At 54.5% G+C, this 16843-nt stretch overlaps 1 protein-coding gene across 1 annotated transcript; it reads left to right on the top strand.

The window, feature by feature from the left end:
- The first annotated feature begins 154 nt into the window (after positions 1-154).
- Positions 155-14629, top strand: FAF2 (Fas associated factor family member 2). The gene is made up of 11 exons (XM_035559587.1): positions 155-312; positions 6452-6520; positions 6952-7086; positions 7810-7886; positions 8651-8789; positions 10104-10189; positions 10270-10361; positions 11805-11982; positions 12863-13034; positions 13241-13384; positions 13843-14629. Exons 1-11 carry the CDS (start codon positions 250-252, stop codon positions 14023-14025), a joined length of 1338 nt encoding a protein of 445 aa, XP_035415480.1. The 5' UTR covers positions 155-249; the 3' UTR covers positions 14026-14629.
- Positions 14630-16843: the final 2214 nt, after the last annotated feature.

Below are 16843 nucleotides of genomic sequence, written 5' to 3' on the forward strand. Positions count from 1 at the left end.
GGAAGTCTTCGCGAGCCAATCAGGAAGGGCCGAGCCCGCGAACGCAGCGGATGGGCTTCGGGTTTTTCCGGAGAGCTCCGAGAGCGCTTCGGCTATTTCCGGAAAGCGCTCGTGTATTTCCGGCGGCTGACGAGCGGCGGTTCGGCTTGTTAGCCGCGGGGAGGGAGGAGGAGGAGGAGGAGGGGGGGGCAGCGCCGCCGACGTCATTTCCGGCGGGTGACGGAGCGGCGGGTCAGAGGCGGCAGCAAAATGGCGGCGCCTGAGGAGCGGGAGCTGACGGCGGAGCAGACCGAGAAGCTGCTGCAGTTCCAGGTGCGCCGCGCCGGGCACACCGCGGCACCGCCACCACCGCCGGGCCCCAACCGGCCCCAACCGGGCCGGGGGCGGCGGGCGGGCCCCGCCCGGAGCGGGTGCGGGGGCGCCGGGCCTGGCCCGAGCCGGGGCCGAGCGGCGGCCGCCCGGTGCTGGCGGCCGTGAGGCGCTCCCCGGGGCCCGGCGGGGCTCCCCCGGGCGGTGCGGGCTCCTCGGGGCCCGCTGAGGCGCCGGCGCCGTGCCCGGTGCCCGTTAGTCGGGGAGGCTGCTCGGTAACCCCCTGCCCCCGCGCGGGGACGGCTCCGCGGCCCGCCCCGGCCGTTTTGCGTAAGGTGGCTGAAAATTTCCCCTCCTTGCCCCCGGCAGCGGCTGCGGGCCCTTCCCGGGGCGTGCGGAGTTGGTCACGGCTCCCGGGGGGCCTGCGGCTTCCCAGAAGCTGTCGCTGCCCGTCTCGGTGCGGGGGTGCCTGCTGGGGGAGGCCCCTGGGGGCTGGAAGGATCCGATCTCCGCGTAACGCGGGCTGCGTCGCTTGGCCTTTGGTTCGCCGGGGTCTCGGGACCACGCAGCGCTTGAATCGTTAAAAAAAACCCCCCAAGCCCCAGATGTGCTTACTGGGGAGAGAACTGCCCCAGAGTTGAAGTACTCAGGGGTGCTCAGTGGAAAAGTAATTAAGCTGTTGCTGGCCAATTAAAGTTATCTTCAGGTGAGTCGGCTTTGTCTCTGAATTGTAAGGCATTCTGCGGTGTTGCCCGGGCTGTGCTTTTCTTCTGTAAATACACCGTATTTCTAGAGCTCTTTGCCTAGCTTTTGTTGGTTCATATTGATCGTTAAGGACGTTTTTTGGATTATTTTTTTTGTGCCATGTGCCTCTACTTTACAGTGTGTTTAAAGGGTCTTCAGAGGCATCCAGTCCTGCCTCCCGTGGCAAAGCGAGGTGCAGGTGCTCCTCATCACTTTATCTTGGAGCCGGGGGAGCGAGCAGCCCCCTGAAGTCATCAATGGCAGCGTTTCTCTATAGCCTTAGCTTTGGGAGATCCCGTCGGCTTTTAAAGAGATCCTCTCTAAACCTTTACTGCAAATTAAGCTCCTTGGGTGATCTTAATTCTCAGACAGATGAGGTGCAACAGCTTTAACGATTGCTTTCCCAGCATTGCTGTTTCCCTGGTAAGTGGATGAGATTTAAGCCCTTGTCTTGCGCTGCATGTATATGTGCGCAAACTGCCCTCCAGCTCTCACTGCAAGCTGTCGCAGCTCTTATTGACCTACAGGATCCGGACAGATAGGGCCAGCTGCACTCATCAGTTTCCCTGTTGCTATTTTCAAAGCCCTGTGGGCAGCTGTGAACCTAAAGAATCCCGCGTGTTTCCTCCTGCTACCCGGTGTCGCCACGCGAGCCGGCGGAGGGCTCAGGAGGAGGGAGCCTGTTTTAGCCCGGTTCCTGATGGGCCCTGCCTCGAAGCGGAGGCAGGCAGGCTGCAAAGGGGAGAAAACTTGTGGTTAGGAGATGGCTGCCGCCCAGAGCCTGGCGTGAAAGATGTCGTCCAGGAGGCTTTAACGCCAGGATCCCGTTGTTCCCTCTCCTGGGGTGTAGAGGCTTAGCTTTCCCCGGGGCTGCGCGATGGCTGACTTCACTGGTGCTACCTTTGTTACCTTCACACCTGGCTGAGGGGGGCTCAGCTGTGCAGTCCCGCTCCCTTCTTTCTAGTGTGGGAGAGTAAATCCGCCCGTCTGGAGACGTACGGGCTGCTTCTCGTTTCCTTTAGCTGGGTTCCATTAAATAGCAGCTGCTGTTTGGAGAAGATGGCCCTGGCTTGCAAAAACCATTTGTACGTTGCTGTGGCTGCGAAGCGCTGCTGCAGCTTGCAAACCTTCCAGGGATTTACACCCAAGTGTACGGCTCGCTCTGAGAGCATTCTCTTCGTGAGGTGCCGTCGTAGTAGGTAACTTGCGCGATATTCTGTGGTGCAGAGCGTTGCGCTGTCGCAGAAGGCATAGCAGTACCGTGTGAATACAGTAGGAGGGGGATTAGGGGAGATGGGGGTGGGACAGCAGGTGAGGAAGGCGATAGCAGAAGGCCCTCGGTGTCACAGCGAAATGCAGAGCCGAGAGGAAAGCAGAGAGAAAGCCGCAGGCTGTCACTCACCCAGCGAGCAGGTGCTCTGCTTGGGGATGCCGCTGGCAGCCTGGTCACGGTGCCGCTTAAACGCGTGCTCGTGCAGTGCGGTTCCCGGTCTGCCTTCGTCCTGTCGGTGCTTGCCTGGTGCGCCCCCCTAAATGCTTGTGCTGGTGACCCTGTGCAAGTGGCAGCTGGCTTCCTGCAGACAGGGCGCGGGTAGCCCGCTTGTTTGCCACCCGCCCTGGTCGCTTAGTGAGAGCTTAAAAAATCCCACTGCGGAGAGGGAATGGGGGGAAACGGGGGATAAAAGCTCCAAAGCTCGCTGGCAGGCTTTAAGCCTCCCATTTGCCGCCGAAGCCTTGGCTAATGTAAAGCAATAAAGGTACCTAAATCTTCATCTGTCAAGGCTCGATGATCTTTGCGTCTATAGAGGGAAACCTCCTGTGCAGGCTGCGCGATGCAGCTCCGCTGGGGAGGTGGAGGAGACGGCACAGCAGCTTCCGTGGGCTCCCGCTATCGATCGGTGCCCATTAGTTTGGGCCGACGAGCTGGGGCGCTTGGGATACGCTAATCTGGAGTGATGGGGTTGTTTGCGAAGGAAGAAGTTAGCGCTCGTGATACGATCCCTGACTTCAGCTGGGGAAAACGAAATGCTCGGGGCTGGGAACGTCTCCCCTTCAGAGAGGAGAGGGGAACGAGACACAGCCGGGATCTGTCCTCCTCTGCCGTGCGTCAATCAGAGCCCTCGTAACCGCACGTACTGTGACAGGCAAAGAGGAACTCTCTCACCAGGGGCTCTTTGCTGCTCCAAGTCAGGCGTTCTTTACTGGAAACACAGTTCTCTGGAGTCTGGCAGTGGGAGGGGAGTTAAGAGCAGCGCAGTCGCAGCCCCGGGGCTCTGCACCTCGCGTGCTGTGCTTCACCATCGGAGCGGGTCTGAGGGAGTGGTTTCGTTAGCGCAGCGCCCGACCTTTGTCCGCTCGGGGTACTCCTGTCGCCGAGGGGCGGAATCGTACGTCTCGCCGCCGCGGGGGGGAGACGACTTCAGCCTTCTGAGCGGCGCCTCAAAGGTGAGGGGTACTGAAGCTGCTGCTGGGTGTAGTTATTTGTGTGCTCTGGAGCAGCCGGCTGCTTCGTGGGGTGCTTGAGAGGGCAACGCTGAACTTCCGTGGTGTGCCATGGTTTGTTGTAGGTGCTGATGCTGACTGTTGAGCTTGGACCTGCGCTTCTCCCAAGGTTTGTTTGAGAGCGCCGGTTCGGTAGGGTGATTTCCATTTTCACATACGGGGGTCTTTTTATTACCGTGCCTAAGAGGTACGCGCTCTGAGGGGCTACCGAGAGGCTGGCGGTGAGCCTGTCGGTCAGGGCCCGGTGTGCAGATCCCGGCTGTTCCCTGCACCTAACGACACCGAATTCACGCCCCTTGCTGGGCCCGAATAGCGCGGGTTGCAGAATGGCCCCGAGATCTGCCAGAAATGCCCCGAGTGGCATGGGAAACGCGTTGTTCCCAGTCCCTGATCTGCTTCTGTGGCTGAGGTGAAGCGGTGCCTGTAGGAGGTGCTGAGATAACGGTGCGAGCGGCGGTTGGCGTGCTCGTGACCAGCATCGGCGTTTACCAGCGAGCGGTGCCTACCCCGGCAGTGGAACTGCCTTCGTGCCGCCCCTCGCGGGGACGGCGGCTGGTCCCCAACAACAGATGTCTCCCGGAGCGGCCCCAAACTGTGGGGCTGCTCGCTTACGGAGCTTAGGGAGGCGTGTGCCACAGGGTGCTCGGCTGCTAGTGGCCTGTACCCGGGGCTTTCTTGTTCTTGCCCCGCAGCGCTTCCTTGCGCGGCTTCCTCGGTCGGGAGCGGTGGGAGCCGCAGCGGTGCGCTGTTCGTGGAGCGCTTGTTGCGAGCTGTGGTCGCTTGGGTGCTGCTTTCTGACCTGCTACTGCGCTTTGTGTGACTTAAAAAGGAGGGGCTGTGCCTTTGCGACGTCCTGCTGACGGTGCCCAGCGGTAATCCTGGCGCTTGGGGACAGGTGTGAATGAGTTTCTGAATCCCCGAAGGTTTGTGAACGCGGCCGAACTGGTGGGGTGTTGAGGAACGGCGGGCAGAGGCTCCCGAGTCTTTGAAATACACACGCTGCGCCTCCGTGGTTGAGTCAAAGAGAAGGTGCCTGGGATTTACTCGGGAGGTCCCTTTAAAGGCCTAGTAAGTGCTTTCTGTGGGAGTTTTAAGGTTAAAAGCTGAAGTGAAGCACGTTTTTAAAGATTTAAACCAAAATCCCAAATAGCGAAACTGACTTATAAACGAAAGTGTTGTGGCAGCGACAGCCAGGCGCACGGAGCTTCATGTTGTCTAAAACCCACGTGCGTGGTGCCCCCCTGCAAGGCCTCGCAGGACGGGTGTCCCCATCAATGGACAGCACTGGGCAGCGGCCCGCAGTGCTTCTCGGTGGCTCCAGGTACGGAGTTAATGTCGGTAAGCCTTCGAGCAGTCCGGTTCTGTACAGCAGCGTGACTCTCCCGGGAGGCTGGGAGAAGGGAGAGGTGCGGGCAGGCGTTGTGAGGAGGTAGCCGAGATGCTCCGAGTGAGCTCAGGCCCCGAGCGGGGCACTTGTCCACGGGGTGACCTGGGGGGAAGCAGCACGTGGAACGGCCGAGTGCGGGAGAGGGAGGAGTGTGTGCGCCGTCCTCCAGTGAGATCCCAGTTCAGTGCGTTAAGTGGTCGGTCGGCTTCTCAGGACGGCCTCAGAGGTTTTAAATGAAGCGAGGGATTGGGAAAACGACAAGCAGAGGTGGGGATGCTAACGATGGGTTGGAGCACAAGGTATAACGGGAACTGCACGCGAGGCTTTACAAAGTTCCTGCTTTGTGCTGTTGTCACAAGCCGCATCCTGCAGGGAAGCTGCGCTGCGTGATGGGCGCAGGGAGCAGCACTCCCTGCTCCTTGTCGAGTTCCCGCAAGGCTCACGTCTCCTCAAGTGCTGCCCAGAGCTGTGCGTGGAGCCGGCACGGCTCTCGTGTGGCTCGGTTCACACAAGCCCTCGCTGTCACAGCACGTGGCAGCCCCGTTCCCTGTCCTGGTCCAGCCCTGCGCCCTTGTTAATGTGCACCAGCTGGCCGGGGACGCGGTCATGGGCTAAGGGTGTCAAGACAAACATGCCAGGTGAGAACATGGAGCCCTAGGGACCTGTGGAGTTCCCATCAAGAATGCCCTCGCTGGAGGAATTGTCATATTTAAATCATATTTAAACACTCTTATATCGTGGGCGCTTCCTGAAGCTGTTACGCTGCTCCTGAGGGTTAAATGAGCCCTGTCATTGCTGCTTCTGTCCGGTATCTGAGTTAAATAATTGTTTCTGAAAGTGTAACTTTTTTCCAATTGGGTAAATGGGAAGGCAAGAAGATTTTACTCTCCTTAATTTTAAAATAAGAGCAGTTTCCTTCAAATCTGCCTTCTCAAACACCGACTTGAGAGCCCGGTAGCGTTGAGGTCTATGGGCATGTTTGGGTTCTGTTTCTGTTGGGCAGGACTCGTGTTCTGCAGAATACTGGGTGCTTCTGGAACGTACTGCCTTCCTTAGGGCCCGGCTCGTTTTGGTTTTACTTTGTTTGTATCTGCAGCAAATGAAGTAATGGGCTTTGGGGGCTTTCGGAAATGCTTTGCCTGGGTCTCTCAAGGGGGTGCTCTGAGGCGATGTTTGAGGGCGTGTCCTTCCAGAGCTGAACTCAGCGGTGATACTCTGTTAGTTTCCTGACCAGGCTGAGCACAGCTGTAGTTAGATGTGTGCTGCTGAGACTTGGCTAGTGGGAAGAGTGCAAAGGCGTGTTTGAGGCCGCCTGTGTGTCCCCAGGTTTGGGTTAGCTCAGGTTGCTCTCTCCTGAAGTGATAGCTCTTTTTTTTTTTAAGAGCTCTGCTGTTTCCTGTATTGTAGTGTCTGCGTTCTTGCATAGCACAGAGCTATAAAAAAAAAAATAAAAAAATAAAAAATCCCGTCCTTCCCTGGCACTCACTTGCTTTTATTCTCCTTCCTTAGGACCTGACCGGCATAGAGTCCATGGACCAGTGTCGTCACACGCTGGAGCAGCACAACTGGAACATAGAGGTACCGCTTCAGATTAGCCTTGTGGTGGTTCCCCGGTACCTGGACTAAACCGAGTGGTGCGAGGGGGGTTCCTCCCAGTTAGACCTCACCTGTTAACCCCTGAATTTGCACTGGTAACTTTTTACAACGGTATCTTGATGTTGCTAGAGAGCTGGCTTGGAAGCGTGCAGCAGAGTTCTTACAGCTGCAAACGATCACTTGCCTGGCACGGTACCTTCCTGCAGTGCTGTGCGCAGGCTGCCATGGAGGTTTTCCATGCAGAAATGAGTACTGGCGTTCCCAGTTCGTAATGAGGTACGCTTCTGGAGTGCTCTGAGGCTGGGGATAAGTAATGCCTACTGCTAGGGACCAAGATACTTTAAAAAATAAAAAATAAAATCCTGCTGTCCTTAAGTGTCTGAAATGTTCCTTTGCTCCTTCTTGTGTTAAAGGCAGCTGTACAGGACCGACTGAACGAGCAGGAGGGTGTCCCAAGTGTCTTTAATCCACCCCCATCTCGGCCGTTGCAGGTCAATACAGCCGACCACCGGATCTACAGCTATGTTGTCTCAAGGCCACAGCCAAGGGCAAGTTATCTTACGGTGGATTTTGCCTTGCTGCTTTGTTGTTCACAGAGTAACCGATGTGCAAGCAGGGAACGGCGTTGTTTTCTTTGTATGCTGTTATCTCCTTCCTAAAAGGAGACTTTTTTTGTCGTCTAAAAATAAAGCGTAGAGCTATTCCTTCAGCCTCCAGTATTACTGCGGATATTTTCTCCGTGGTGTAATTCGCAGTATGAGACCTTTTTTTGTTTCACAGAACATCTTCCTGTGACATAGTAAAGCTTTTGATTGGTTCAGTTGGAATGGAGGCAGAGTGGTGGAAATAATGACCTTTTATTCTTTTTAGACCCCCACCCCCAAAAAAAGTATATCAGCTTGAATACTCGAGCATTCAATTCCTTACATTCATGTTTCACGAACAAATTTGCATGTGCCCTTCTAAGACTTGGTGTTATTAATCCCTTTGTACAGTTTAAAAAAAAAAAAAGGGGCAGAGGAAAACTATTGCTTTTAGAACTGGTCACTGGTGCCAGTCCTCAGAAGCATCACGTTGAGTTCTGAAGGACCCCTGTCAGTCCCTTAATTCGATTTGACTTCTCCGAAGACGTGAAATGTTGCTGAGTTTTTTGTGATGGGTAGAGCCTCTGCTACTTCCCCGAATGCGTGTGTGTTTGCTGGTGGACACGCTGCTTTAGCAGGCCTGTTCCTGCGTTGGGGACCGTTCTGATTCCTTGTTTGTCATTGCAGGGCCTGCTAGGATGGGGTTACTACTTCATGATGCTTCCATTCCGATTTACCTATTACACATTACTTGATATATTTAGGTAAGTGTTTTTGTGCTGACTCATGTATCGATTGCATCAAGGCACACGCTGGCTTAGATTTGGCTGTACCTCTGTCACTTGAATCTCTGAGTCTAATGACAGATTTCTCTTTCCATTTGTTTGCTCAACTGGCTTTATCTGTAGCCTTGTAAAGTTCCTACAGTGCTTGGCAAGAAATAAATCTTTCTGCAGAGAAAACGAGTGCTCTGTGGCTTTGTAAGTGAAATACTTGATTGGAATTTGAACTTCACGTGGCTTTGCAACTTGAGTGCCATGCAAAGGGGACACACAAGGCAGTGTCAGACTGCGTCCTGTTGGGCTAGGCTCCAGGTTAACCTGTCCTCATCCCTGTATGTTACTTGGCAGAGCCTAAACTGTCGACGCAGTTGCCTTTTCCCCTCGGGTGTCTGTAGCTGCTCCTGCCTTTACTGCCCCAAAAGGCCAGTTCATCTTGTCTCCTTGTAGAATTGATGGAAGAGGGAATGCTGAAAGGTACTGACTATCAAGCAGTCCTGCCATCTGTGTTGGTTTGGCTTCTTCCGTTGCGGTATTATTTCTTCCCTGAAAGTCTTTTGACTGGGGCTTTTCTGTTGCAGTATCAGTTTGGAGCAGGTGGCAGTTTGGGATGTAATTATAAATGTTCGAGGGGCTCATCTGTGACGTTTTTCCTTCTTATGAATGCCAGTAATTGCCTATGGAAAAGAAAATCCCGTTCTTCAGCAAGTCAGTAAGCTGAATTCCAGTGTCCTTTCCTTCCTCCCTAGGTTTGCTCTGCGTTTTATACGCCCTGATCCTCGTAGTCGGGTCACTGACCCAGTGGGTGACATTATTTCCTTTATCCATATGTTCGAGGAAAAATATGGGAGGATACACCCTGTCTTCTACCAGGGAACTTACAGCCAGGTCAGTGTCACGTGTTGGTGCCGAGATACTGGGGAGATGAAGCGTGGGGATTGTGCTGCATGGTATCAGGGCCTACGTGGCAAAACCATTCATCAAAGCCCGGTGTTTTTTTGTCTCCGAACTCTGTAGCAGGGTATTGGAGAGCTAGCGAGCAAGTGTATTAGCAAACCAGTGTCTGCCAGGCTTGATGACACGCCAAGTCTGCAAAGTTGGAAAGCAAAGCTGCTCTGACTGTTCCTCGACCGTCTGTGTGGCTCTGTAGCCAGCAGCTATTCTTTGTAATCCCGCCTTTGTTTTTGTAAACTGAGGTGGTGAGCCAAAGTCTGTCCTTCTGTTCACCAAATTGGGATTGACTGCCCGGGCTCGCGTATCATAACGCAACTCCCGAACTTGGTGCAAGACCTCAAAATTGAAAGAGGGAGCCACAGAAGAAGGAACGTGAGGTGAGAACTGCAAATGCCAGGTCTGGGCTGCTGGTGCTCTCTGTTGAGGAGACCTCTCCCGGGTAGCACCTCTGCTGCCGCCTCTTTCAACCTGGCCAGGAGGAGGGCCTCCTGCCGAGTGTCCCAGCAGACAGTTGGACCAGCTCTGCCTCCCGAGTGCCAGAGAAGGATGTGGAGCCCGTATCTGCTCCACACTGCAGTGATGGAGCACGCTGCCTCCACAGCTCTTCTAGGCCCCTCCGTCTTGCCTAGAAATCCAAACTTAACCACGGAAGGGTTAGGCTACTGAAGCTCAGCGCCAGTAAAACGGGGAGCCCATTCTGCACTTCCTGTGTGGTCTTGTTAAGAAATGCTCTGGGGCGGGTGGAATCCAGAGGCTGTAGCTGCAAAAAGTTTTGTTTTGGTTTTGTTGGGGCCTGCAGCGTTACTGAGTTGGCCTTTTTTTAGTAGCACTTTCATTTGATGTGGTCTGAAGATTGCATCCCGTACAGGCTGCCGTGGAAAGCTCAGCCTTACCTGCTGGGAGGCTGAGGGACGAAGGAGGGTTCTCCACTGCCGGCTGAGCCTGGTGGGGAGGTCTGGGGGGGGTCAGCTCACGTGGTGGTGTGCCTGGCTCTGCTCTGAGCTCAGCGTTCTCCACAGCCACGTCCTGAAAGGAGTGGGGCAGAACATGGTCCGAGCCCTCTTAAAGAAGGGTTGGGTCGCAAGGTCTGGTAGGCTCATACTCCGTTTGCTGCTTCCTTAAAACCAGTTCGTGGCAGAGTAATGGCCCAGATAAACGTTGCTGAGCTGTTTCACGCAAGTCTTGTGGGTGCTGCCTTCCCTCTAACTAGAGCCCCTGTAACTTTACCTCCTCTGCTCTTATGCCAAGGCACTGAATGATGCCAAGCGGGAGCTGCGCTTCCTGTTGGTGTATCTGCATGGAGATGACCACCAAGACACGGACGAATTCTGCCGGTAGGTAGGAGAGTTTTCCAAATCACGGTCCTCGGGCTGTAAATGCAGGTTCGCTGATGTGATCTCTTCTCATCCCCTAGCAATACGCTGTGCGTACCTGAGGTGATCACCCTCATAAACACTAGAATGCTCTTCTGGGCTTGCTCAACCAATAAACCAGAGGGATACAGAGGTGAGTGTGTCCCTCCTGGGCTTTACCTTACACCCTTCAGTTTCTGGAACAAGCCAAATGCTCTTTGACAAATTTACATGTTTGAAACGTTGTGGTGGTTTCTGTGAAAAACAGATGAGGTGGTCACAAGACTGCACGGAGAAATACATACTGGTTTGTGTCTGATATCTCAGAGGGCCTGTTTGGAGCTGGGGAATACCTTCTGCTCTTAACCTCAACTGTTCCACGTGTTTCTGGGCAGTCCTGGTCGCACGTTCTTTGCTGTGGGCATTCAGGCTGCTTTCAGCGGCTTGTTAATGGGAGTTGGTGGGTGTGTGCTGAGGATTAAACAGAGTGCAGGAACAAGTATCTAACGAGCAGTGCTCTTAACGCTGGTTCGCATTCTGCCTGGGGCCAGGAGTGACTTGTGAGGTGCATTCTTTCCCTTTGTGAGACAATCATCTTTCCTCCACACCCAGTCTCTCTGTCTCCTCAAAAGTCCACAGTGAGGTCTTAAGTACTCTCTTTCCAGGGCTGCTGATACCTGGCGTGGCAGCGTGCATGCTAGGGTTTTGCTCCAAATGGAACCTTTTCCTTAAGTTCTGTTCATGCCTCCTGTGTTTTTTCTGACCTCTCCTGGTTCATGGCAAGAGACTGGGAGTTCTGCTCTTAAATTTGGATCGTTCCTTTCTTCATAGTTCTGCTACCAGCTACCAACACCTTGAGAGAATGGCTTTCGAAGCCAGCATGCTTCTACTTAATGCTGTTTCATTGCTGTAATACTTACAGTTATGGTAGAGATACAGGCTAGAAAAAAGGGGTGGGAGGGATCGGGGCCTCATTTAGTCCATGGGGTGTTCGGATTTAGTTCGGAAGGCTCTGTCAGTAATGATGGTTCTAAGTTGTGTGACGTGCTGTGTGTGTTTGGAGGAGGTGGTGGTCAGCTGTAGGGAGGGTTTGCATGCCATCAGTCGTAGATGAAAACTGTGAACTTAAAAGCCCCTGACCTGCTCCATTCCCTGCCTCAAGACAGAGTCTGCCTCTGGCAGAAATGATCCAATTTTCTTCTGAAACGTCCGGGATGGACACTTTTCCCGTGACACTACCTTCCAGAGTCTGGCCACCTTTAATAGTAGCAAGTGTTTAACCTCTGTTTCTGCAGTTTAAAGCCAGGGCTTCTTGTCCCATTCTGGATGGGCATTTGAAGCAATCTATTTCCTTCTGCTCACATTCAAGAACCTTTTTAGGTACTTGAAAGCTTTTTATCCACTCCGTGTCTATGCTCCAAGTCACCTCTCCTTGCTCTAACTTATCAGGTTTCACTTGACAAAATAGAGGCCTTTTCTGCCTCAGACGAGATGGTGGCTGTGGAAGCTGCTTTCTAGGCCCTTGGTGATGGAAGTACCTGTGCTGCAACCCTTGTTGATCCTTCTGGAAGGGATGATGATTGTGCCTATCTTCCAGTCTCCCAGGCTCTGCGAGAGAACACGTACCCATTCCTGGCTGTGATCATGCTGAAAGATCGCAGGATGACGGTCGTTGGGCGGCTAGAAGGCCTCATCCAGGCTGATGACCTCATTAATCAACTGATATTCATCATGGATGCCAACCAGACGTACCTGGTGTCTGAACGCCTGGAAAGGTATGGCAGGCTCTGAGCTCCAGTGACGCAGACCTTGTGGAGGCAGGCTCTGCTCAGCCCCCTCCCTCCCTCCAGATGCCACACGTAGGTCAGCTCTGCGGTTCTGTAACACAGCCCGCGGTCTCTCCTCTTCCCAGTGGGAGCACTGGTCTCTAAGTTCAGGACCGCCTGTAGGCGGGGAGGTGGATGTGTTGCCCATACAAGCCTGCTCCTGGAAGGTGAGGCTGACTGCTGGACTGCTTGCCGCGGCTGGAGCAAACCTTAAACCTGTAGTGCGCTGGAGCTGCAGGAGAGCTGGTGTCTGCAGCCAGCTGGTGGCCGAGTGGTGCTCCCAGGCCGGCCGGCCTGAGTCTGACGGCATTTGCTGCGTTGCTGCTGGTGCCTTGCTAACAGGAGCTCCAGCCCCTGATCCCTCTGTAGGGATCTGCAGGCTGCGTCCAAGGTAGCACGGCACCTTCTGGTCTCCTGTCTGTCCCCTCTCTGGGGGGGATCCTGTAACATGTTGTGATGCTCCTGGCTTCTAAAATGTACAAGGAGTTATCTGATGGAGATAGAGCCGTGAAGAGCGTCAAGTGTGGTGCTGAAATCCCAGGCGCTGCTTATGTGGTGTCTGTCCGCTCCGTCAGGCTGCAGTGGGTGAGCAGTCTTTGTTTAGTTCTCTGCCACCCAACCTAGGGAAACAGTTTGTGCGGTGGGGGCTGTAGAGACTCAGCTTGCCTTCTAGGAGCGTGTGGTACTCCACACTCTAAATGAGGCGTTACCTGCTGTGTGCGCTCTCAGGCCTTTAAGGCTGTACCTGCACCCTCAGGTCCGCCCTCAGCCTGCCTCGCTTTCACTGCGGGGCCTCCTAGCCCTGACCACCCCCTGCTCATCTTTGTAGGGAAGAGAGAAACCAAACCCAAGTCCTGAGGCAGCAGCAGGACGAGGCGTATTTGGCATCCTTGCGTGCAGACCAGGAAAAGGAGCGCAAGAAGAAGGAGGAACGGGAGAGGAAGAAGAAGAAGGAGGAGGAAGTACAGCAGCAAAAACTAGCAGAGGAGAGACGGCGGCAGGTGAGAGCAAACTGAGTGCTGGAGGGGCTGCTGTGCTCTCTTGGGTGCTCACGGTGTGTAGGAGCAGTGCCTGTAGAAGGGTTTTCCTGTCAGACTGGAGTTGCTTGTCTTGCTTGGGGCTTGCACGTCCTCCAACCTGGAGTAGCTGTGCTGCGAGGGACAGCCCAGTGCACGCCCATTGCTCCTGCTCCCTCTTTACGTTGCAGACGCTGCAGGAGGAGAAGGAGCGGAAGTCAGAATGCCTTCCTCCTGAGCCACATCCTGATGACCCAGAGAGCGTTAAGATCATTTTCAAGCTGCCTAACGATTCCAGAGTGGAGCGGCGATTCCACTTCACACAGTCATTGACGGTGAGCGTGGGGCAGAGCTGACAGGCTTCCCAGAGTGGAAGAGGGTTGAGAAACTCTACTGGTGGCTCACCAAAGCTTTGGCTCCATTGGCCTTTGCCTAGAGCCTTAGCAGGCAGAATCCTTCCTGAATGAGGAAGGGTGTCTTTGGACCTGGTCTCTCCACTTTGGAAGAGACAAGATCACAGGAAGAAATAGAACAAATGTGCTCTTCTCCTGAAAAGCTGAGATTCTTGTCCCTGCCTGTTAAATAGGGGTATGGGAAGAACCGTAAGCAGTACTCCCCAGGTGTTCTGTGACAAGTCCAGCTTCATGCACACTAATAAAATGGCTGTACTGTCTACAATGCAGTGATGGTGCAAATCTGCTGATTTAACCCCTCCCCTGTGCGATACCACGGATGCAGCCTGGCTGTGTCATCGCTCCCCGGGCTGGCAGTTATTTCTGTGCTCCTTCCCCAGGTGATCCACGACTTCCTGTTCTCCCTGAAAGAAAGCCCTGAAAAGTTCCAGATCGAAGCCAACTTCCCTCGCCGCGTCCTGCCCTGCCTCCCGACAGAGGAGTGGCCCAACCCACCCACGCTGCAGGAGGCCGGACTCAGCCACACGGAAGTCCTCTTTGTGCAGGACCTCACGGACGATTGACACTTTTCCAGAAGACACAGATTGGAAGAGAAATTCATATTATTATTATAATACAATATTTTTTTTAAAAGACTGCGTACAAACAAGGGATCAGAGACCACATCGCCTGTGCCAGCTGTGCCGTGTGCGCGTGCTGGCAAGAGGAAGTGTGTGCACGTCCTCACACACCCATGTACACAGCCATCCCCTACACTTGGAGGGCAGAGCGGGAGGGGAGCGGGTGTTGCCCCTCCGCCCTCCCTGGGGAAGGACAGGAATGGCAGCTCTTGGTAATTATTGCTTTTATTGACAAGAATAATAATAAAACCCCAACAACCTGACATCTCGTGAAGATTTGATCCTCTGCTGCTCCTGACAGCCAGAAGACCAGGCACCTGAATGTGCTGGGAGTGGGGTGGGGGAAAGGGCTGGACAGAATCTCTTCAGCTTCCCTCTGTGTATAAATACCTTTCTTTTAATATTTCTCTTGCTTTGTAATGACCAAAGGAGAACGGGGTTGACTATAGTATTAACTTTTTGATAAAGAGCTGGTTCGATTCTTACCCGTGTGGGATCTTGCCCAGAGTTCTTAGCCTGCATAGTGTAATAAACTCTGCCTCTAGCATGTCTGTGCCCATGCTTCCTGCTTGTGCCACACAGAGCCTGCTGCCCAGCTGAAACCGAGCACTGGGGAGGGGGTTCCAGCTGCTGGGGTTCTCTGGCTACTGCTCAGGGGGGATTTGCTCAACTTCTGGCCTGGTTTGAGGCCAGCTCTTTCACTTAATTGTTTTGTGACAGCTGAGCTGCTAGAGTAAGACACACACAGTGTGTACAGCAGGGCGAAGGAGGGCTGGGGTTGCTGCTGCCCTGCATGTGTGGGGCATGAATGTTGTGGGCTGAGGTTGGATGGAAGGGAGAGCTCCTATCCTTTACCTTGATCCAGGAGGGTTGTCCCTGAGCAAAGGTGGAAAAGGATGCCCAAGATGTGGTGTAAAGGGTGGGTACAAATTGCTGCTCCCCAAGAAGCCTTCTGTTAGTGGAGCTGCGAAGGGGAAAGTGACAGGAGGCTGTTCCTTCCCTACCCCTACCTCCCAGTCACCTTTTGGGACAGGTGGCTGTGGTTTTTCGCTGAAGTACGGTGCCCGTGTCTGCATGGAACACTGAGGGGAGAAGGGGCCCCTTCACCCCCCTTCCTGCTCACACTGCTGAAGGGTTGAACCTGATGACCCTTCTGGGTCCCTTCCGACTTGGCCTACTCTAGGATTCTAAGGGTGCAAGCTGTCCTAAGGCAGCCCCCTCTGCTGGTGCCTCCAGCACCCTGCGCACCCTCTTCTTCATCGGGGAGATGCCCCCCCCCACCTTCCTCCCGGAGGAAAAGCTGTTCCCTTTCTGGCCACAGAGCCCTTGGGAGCAGCAACCCTGGGGTGCCGGAGCTCCTGTCCCTCTCCCCCAGCCCTGCCGGCCCCGCTGAGCTGGGGACAAGGGGGGACCTGGGGACACCTCCACCCCCCGGCCCACGCCAAGACAAGAGCCGGGGCACAGCGCCTTGGTATACATCATACATTTATTAGTGAATATCCCTCTCAAAATCAGCCACAACATTAAAAAAAATAATGATTGCACTACTTGGTCAAGCAGAACTAGCAACTTTCATTTTAAAAAAAGTACAAATCTGTTAAAAATTTCAATCAGTATAATACACATATATATAATACAACATACTAGTTATGTTAAATGCTACAAAACCAATATGATTCCAATGGAATGGAAAAAAAACAAACACTTTTAGAGCTTTAAGAACCTTTTCTTCTATATATTAGCCTTTTTTCAAATACATACATGGGAAAAATGAGGTAACTGTAAAATGTGCAAGTAACAGAGCAAAAAAAATTATATATATATATTTATATATATATATATATATATAAAAACTTTCTAACACAGAACACACGTCCTAGCACCTTCCGGGGAGCCGCGGTGTGGCGCGGCGCTCCCGCTGGAGGGCCCGGGGACTGGTATAATAGAACAGTAAACAGTCCACTATCCCACCACAGGAAATCATTGGTAAACAGTGGTATCTACAGCGCAGTCAGCAATCACAAACACCCTAAATAATTGTTTTTTAATTTTTTTTTAAGTATGTTTTTTTTTGTCTTTTTTGTATTTTTTTTAAATGATACTTTTTAGCTGCTCATTGGAATAAATTCTGCAGCACACGAGCTGTGAGCTTTCGAGTCGCCGTCAAAGGACCGTAAGGCTTTCCTGGCTCCCTGGGCACCGCGAGGGCGGGAGGGGAGGTGGGGGGGTGGGGTGGGGGGCGTCTCCGGGGCGCGAGGCCGCCGCGCGGCACGGGGACTCCTTTGGTTATCTGTCACTGAGCGAGGGGCATGGGGAGGGGGCCGGGGTCCTGCCCAGGGGGCACCGAGCCCAGCGGTGCCAGCGCCCGCGGCGTGGCGGAGCTGGTGGCGGAGCTCCCCCCACCCCGGGCCTCGACCCGGTGCCGTGAGGCGGCGGGGAGAGGCAGGCGGAGAGGGGAGCCCCCCCCCCAGCCAATCGGGAGCGGCCGTACCTCAGCAGCCCCGTGATTGGCACGCCCCTCCGGACCAATGGCGTGGCGGCGCGGGGGGCTCCGTCCCGCCCGGCCACCTGCTGGGCGCGGTCCCTCTCCTCACACCTCGCCCCACCGCCGCCACCGCCGCCCCCCCGGGGCCCAGCCCCGCCGCCGCCTGCCCCCCGCCCCGCGGGGAGCGGCCCCTTGCACACGCCGCCGCCACCCCCGGCCGCCGCCGCCGCCTCCCGCCTGGAAGGGGCGCAGGCCCCGCGGGGAACGGCCCTGAAA

Source organism: Cygnus atratus, chromosome 14 (genome assembly GCF_013377495.2).
Source record: "Cygnus atratus isolate AKBS03 ecotype Queensland, Australia chromosome 14, CAtr_DNAZoo_HiC_assembly, whole genome shotgun sequence".
Taxonomy (NCBI): Eukaryota; Metazoa; Chordata; class Aves; order Anseriformes; family Anatidae; genus Cygnus; species Cygnus atratus.

Coding starts and splice junctions, on each gene's coding strand:
- FAF2 (XM_035559587.1), top strand. CDS start 250: ATGGCGGCGCCTGAGGAGCGGGAGCTGACGGCGGAGCAGACCGAGAAG. Junction 11,983..12,862: donor GTGTCTGAACGCCTGGAAAG/GTATGGCAGGCT, acceptor TCATCTTTGTAG/GGAAGAGAGAAACCAAACCC. Junction 13,035..13,240: donor CAGAGGAGAGACGGCGGCAG/GTGAGAGCAAAC, acceptor TTTACGTTGCAG/ACGCTGCAGGAGGAGAAGGA.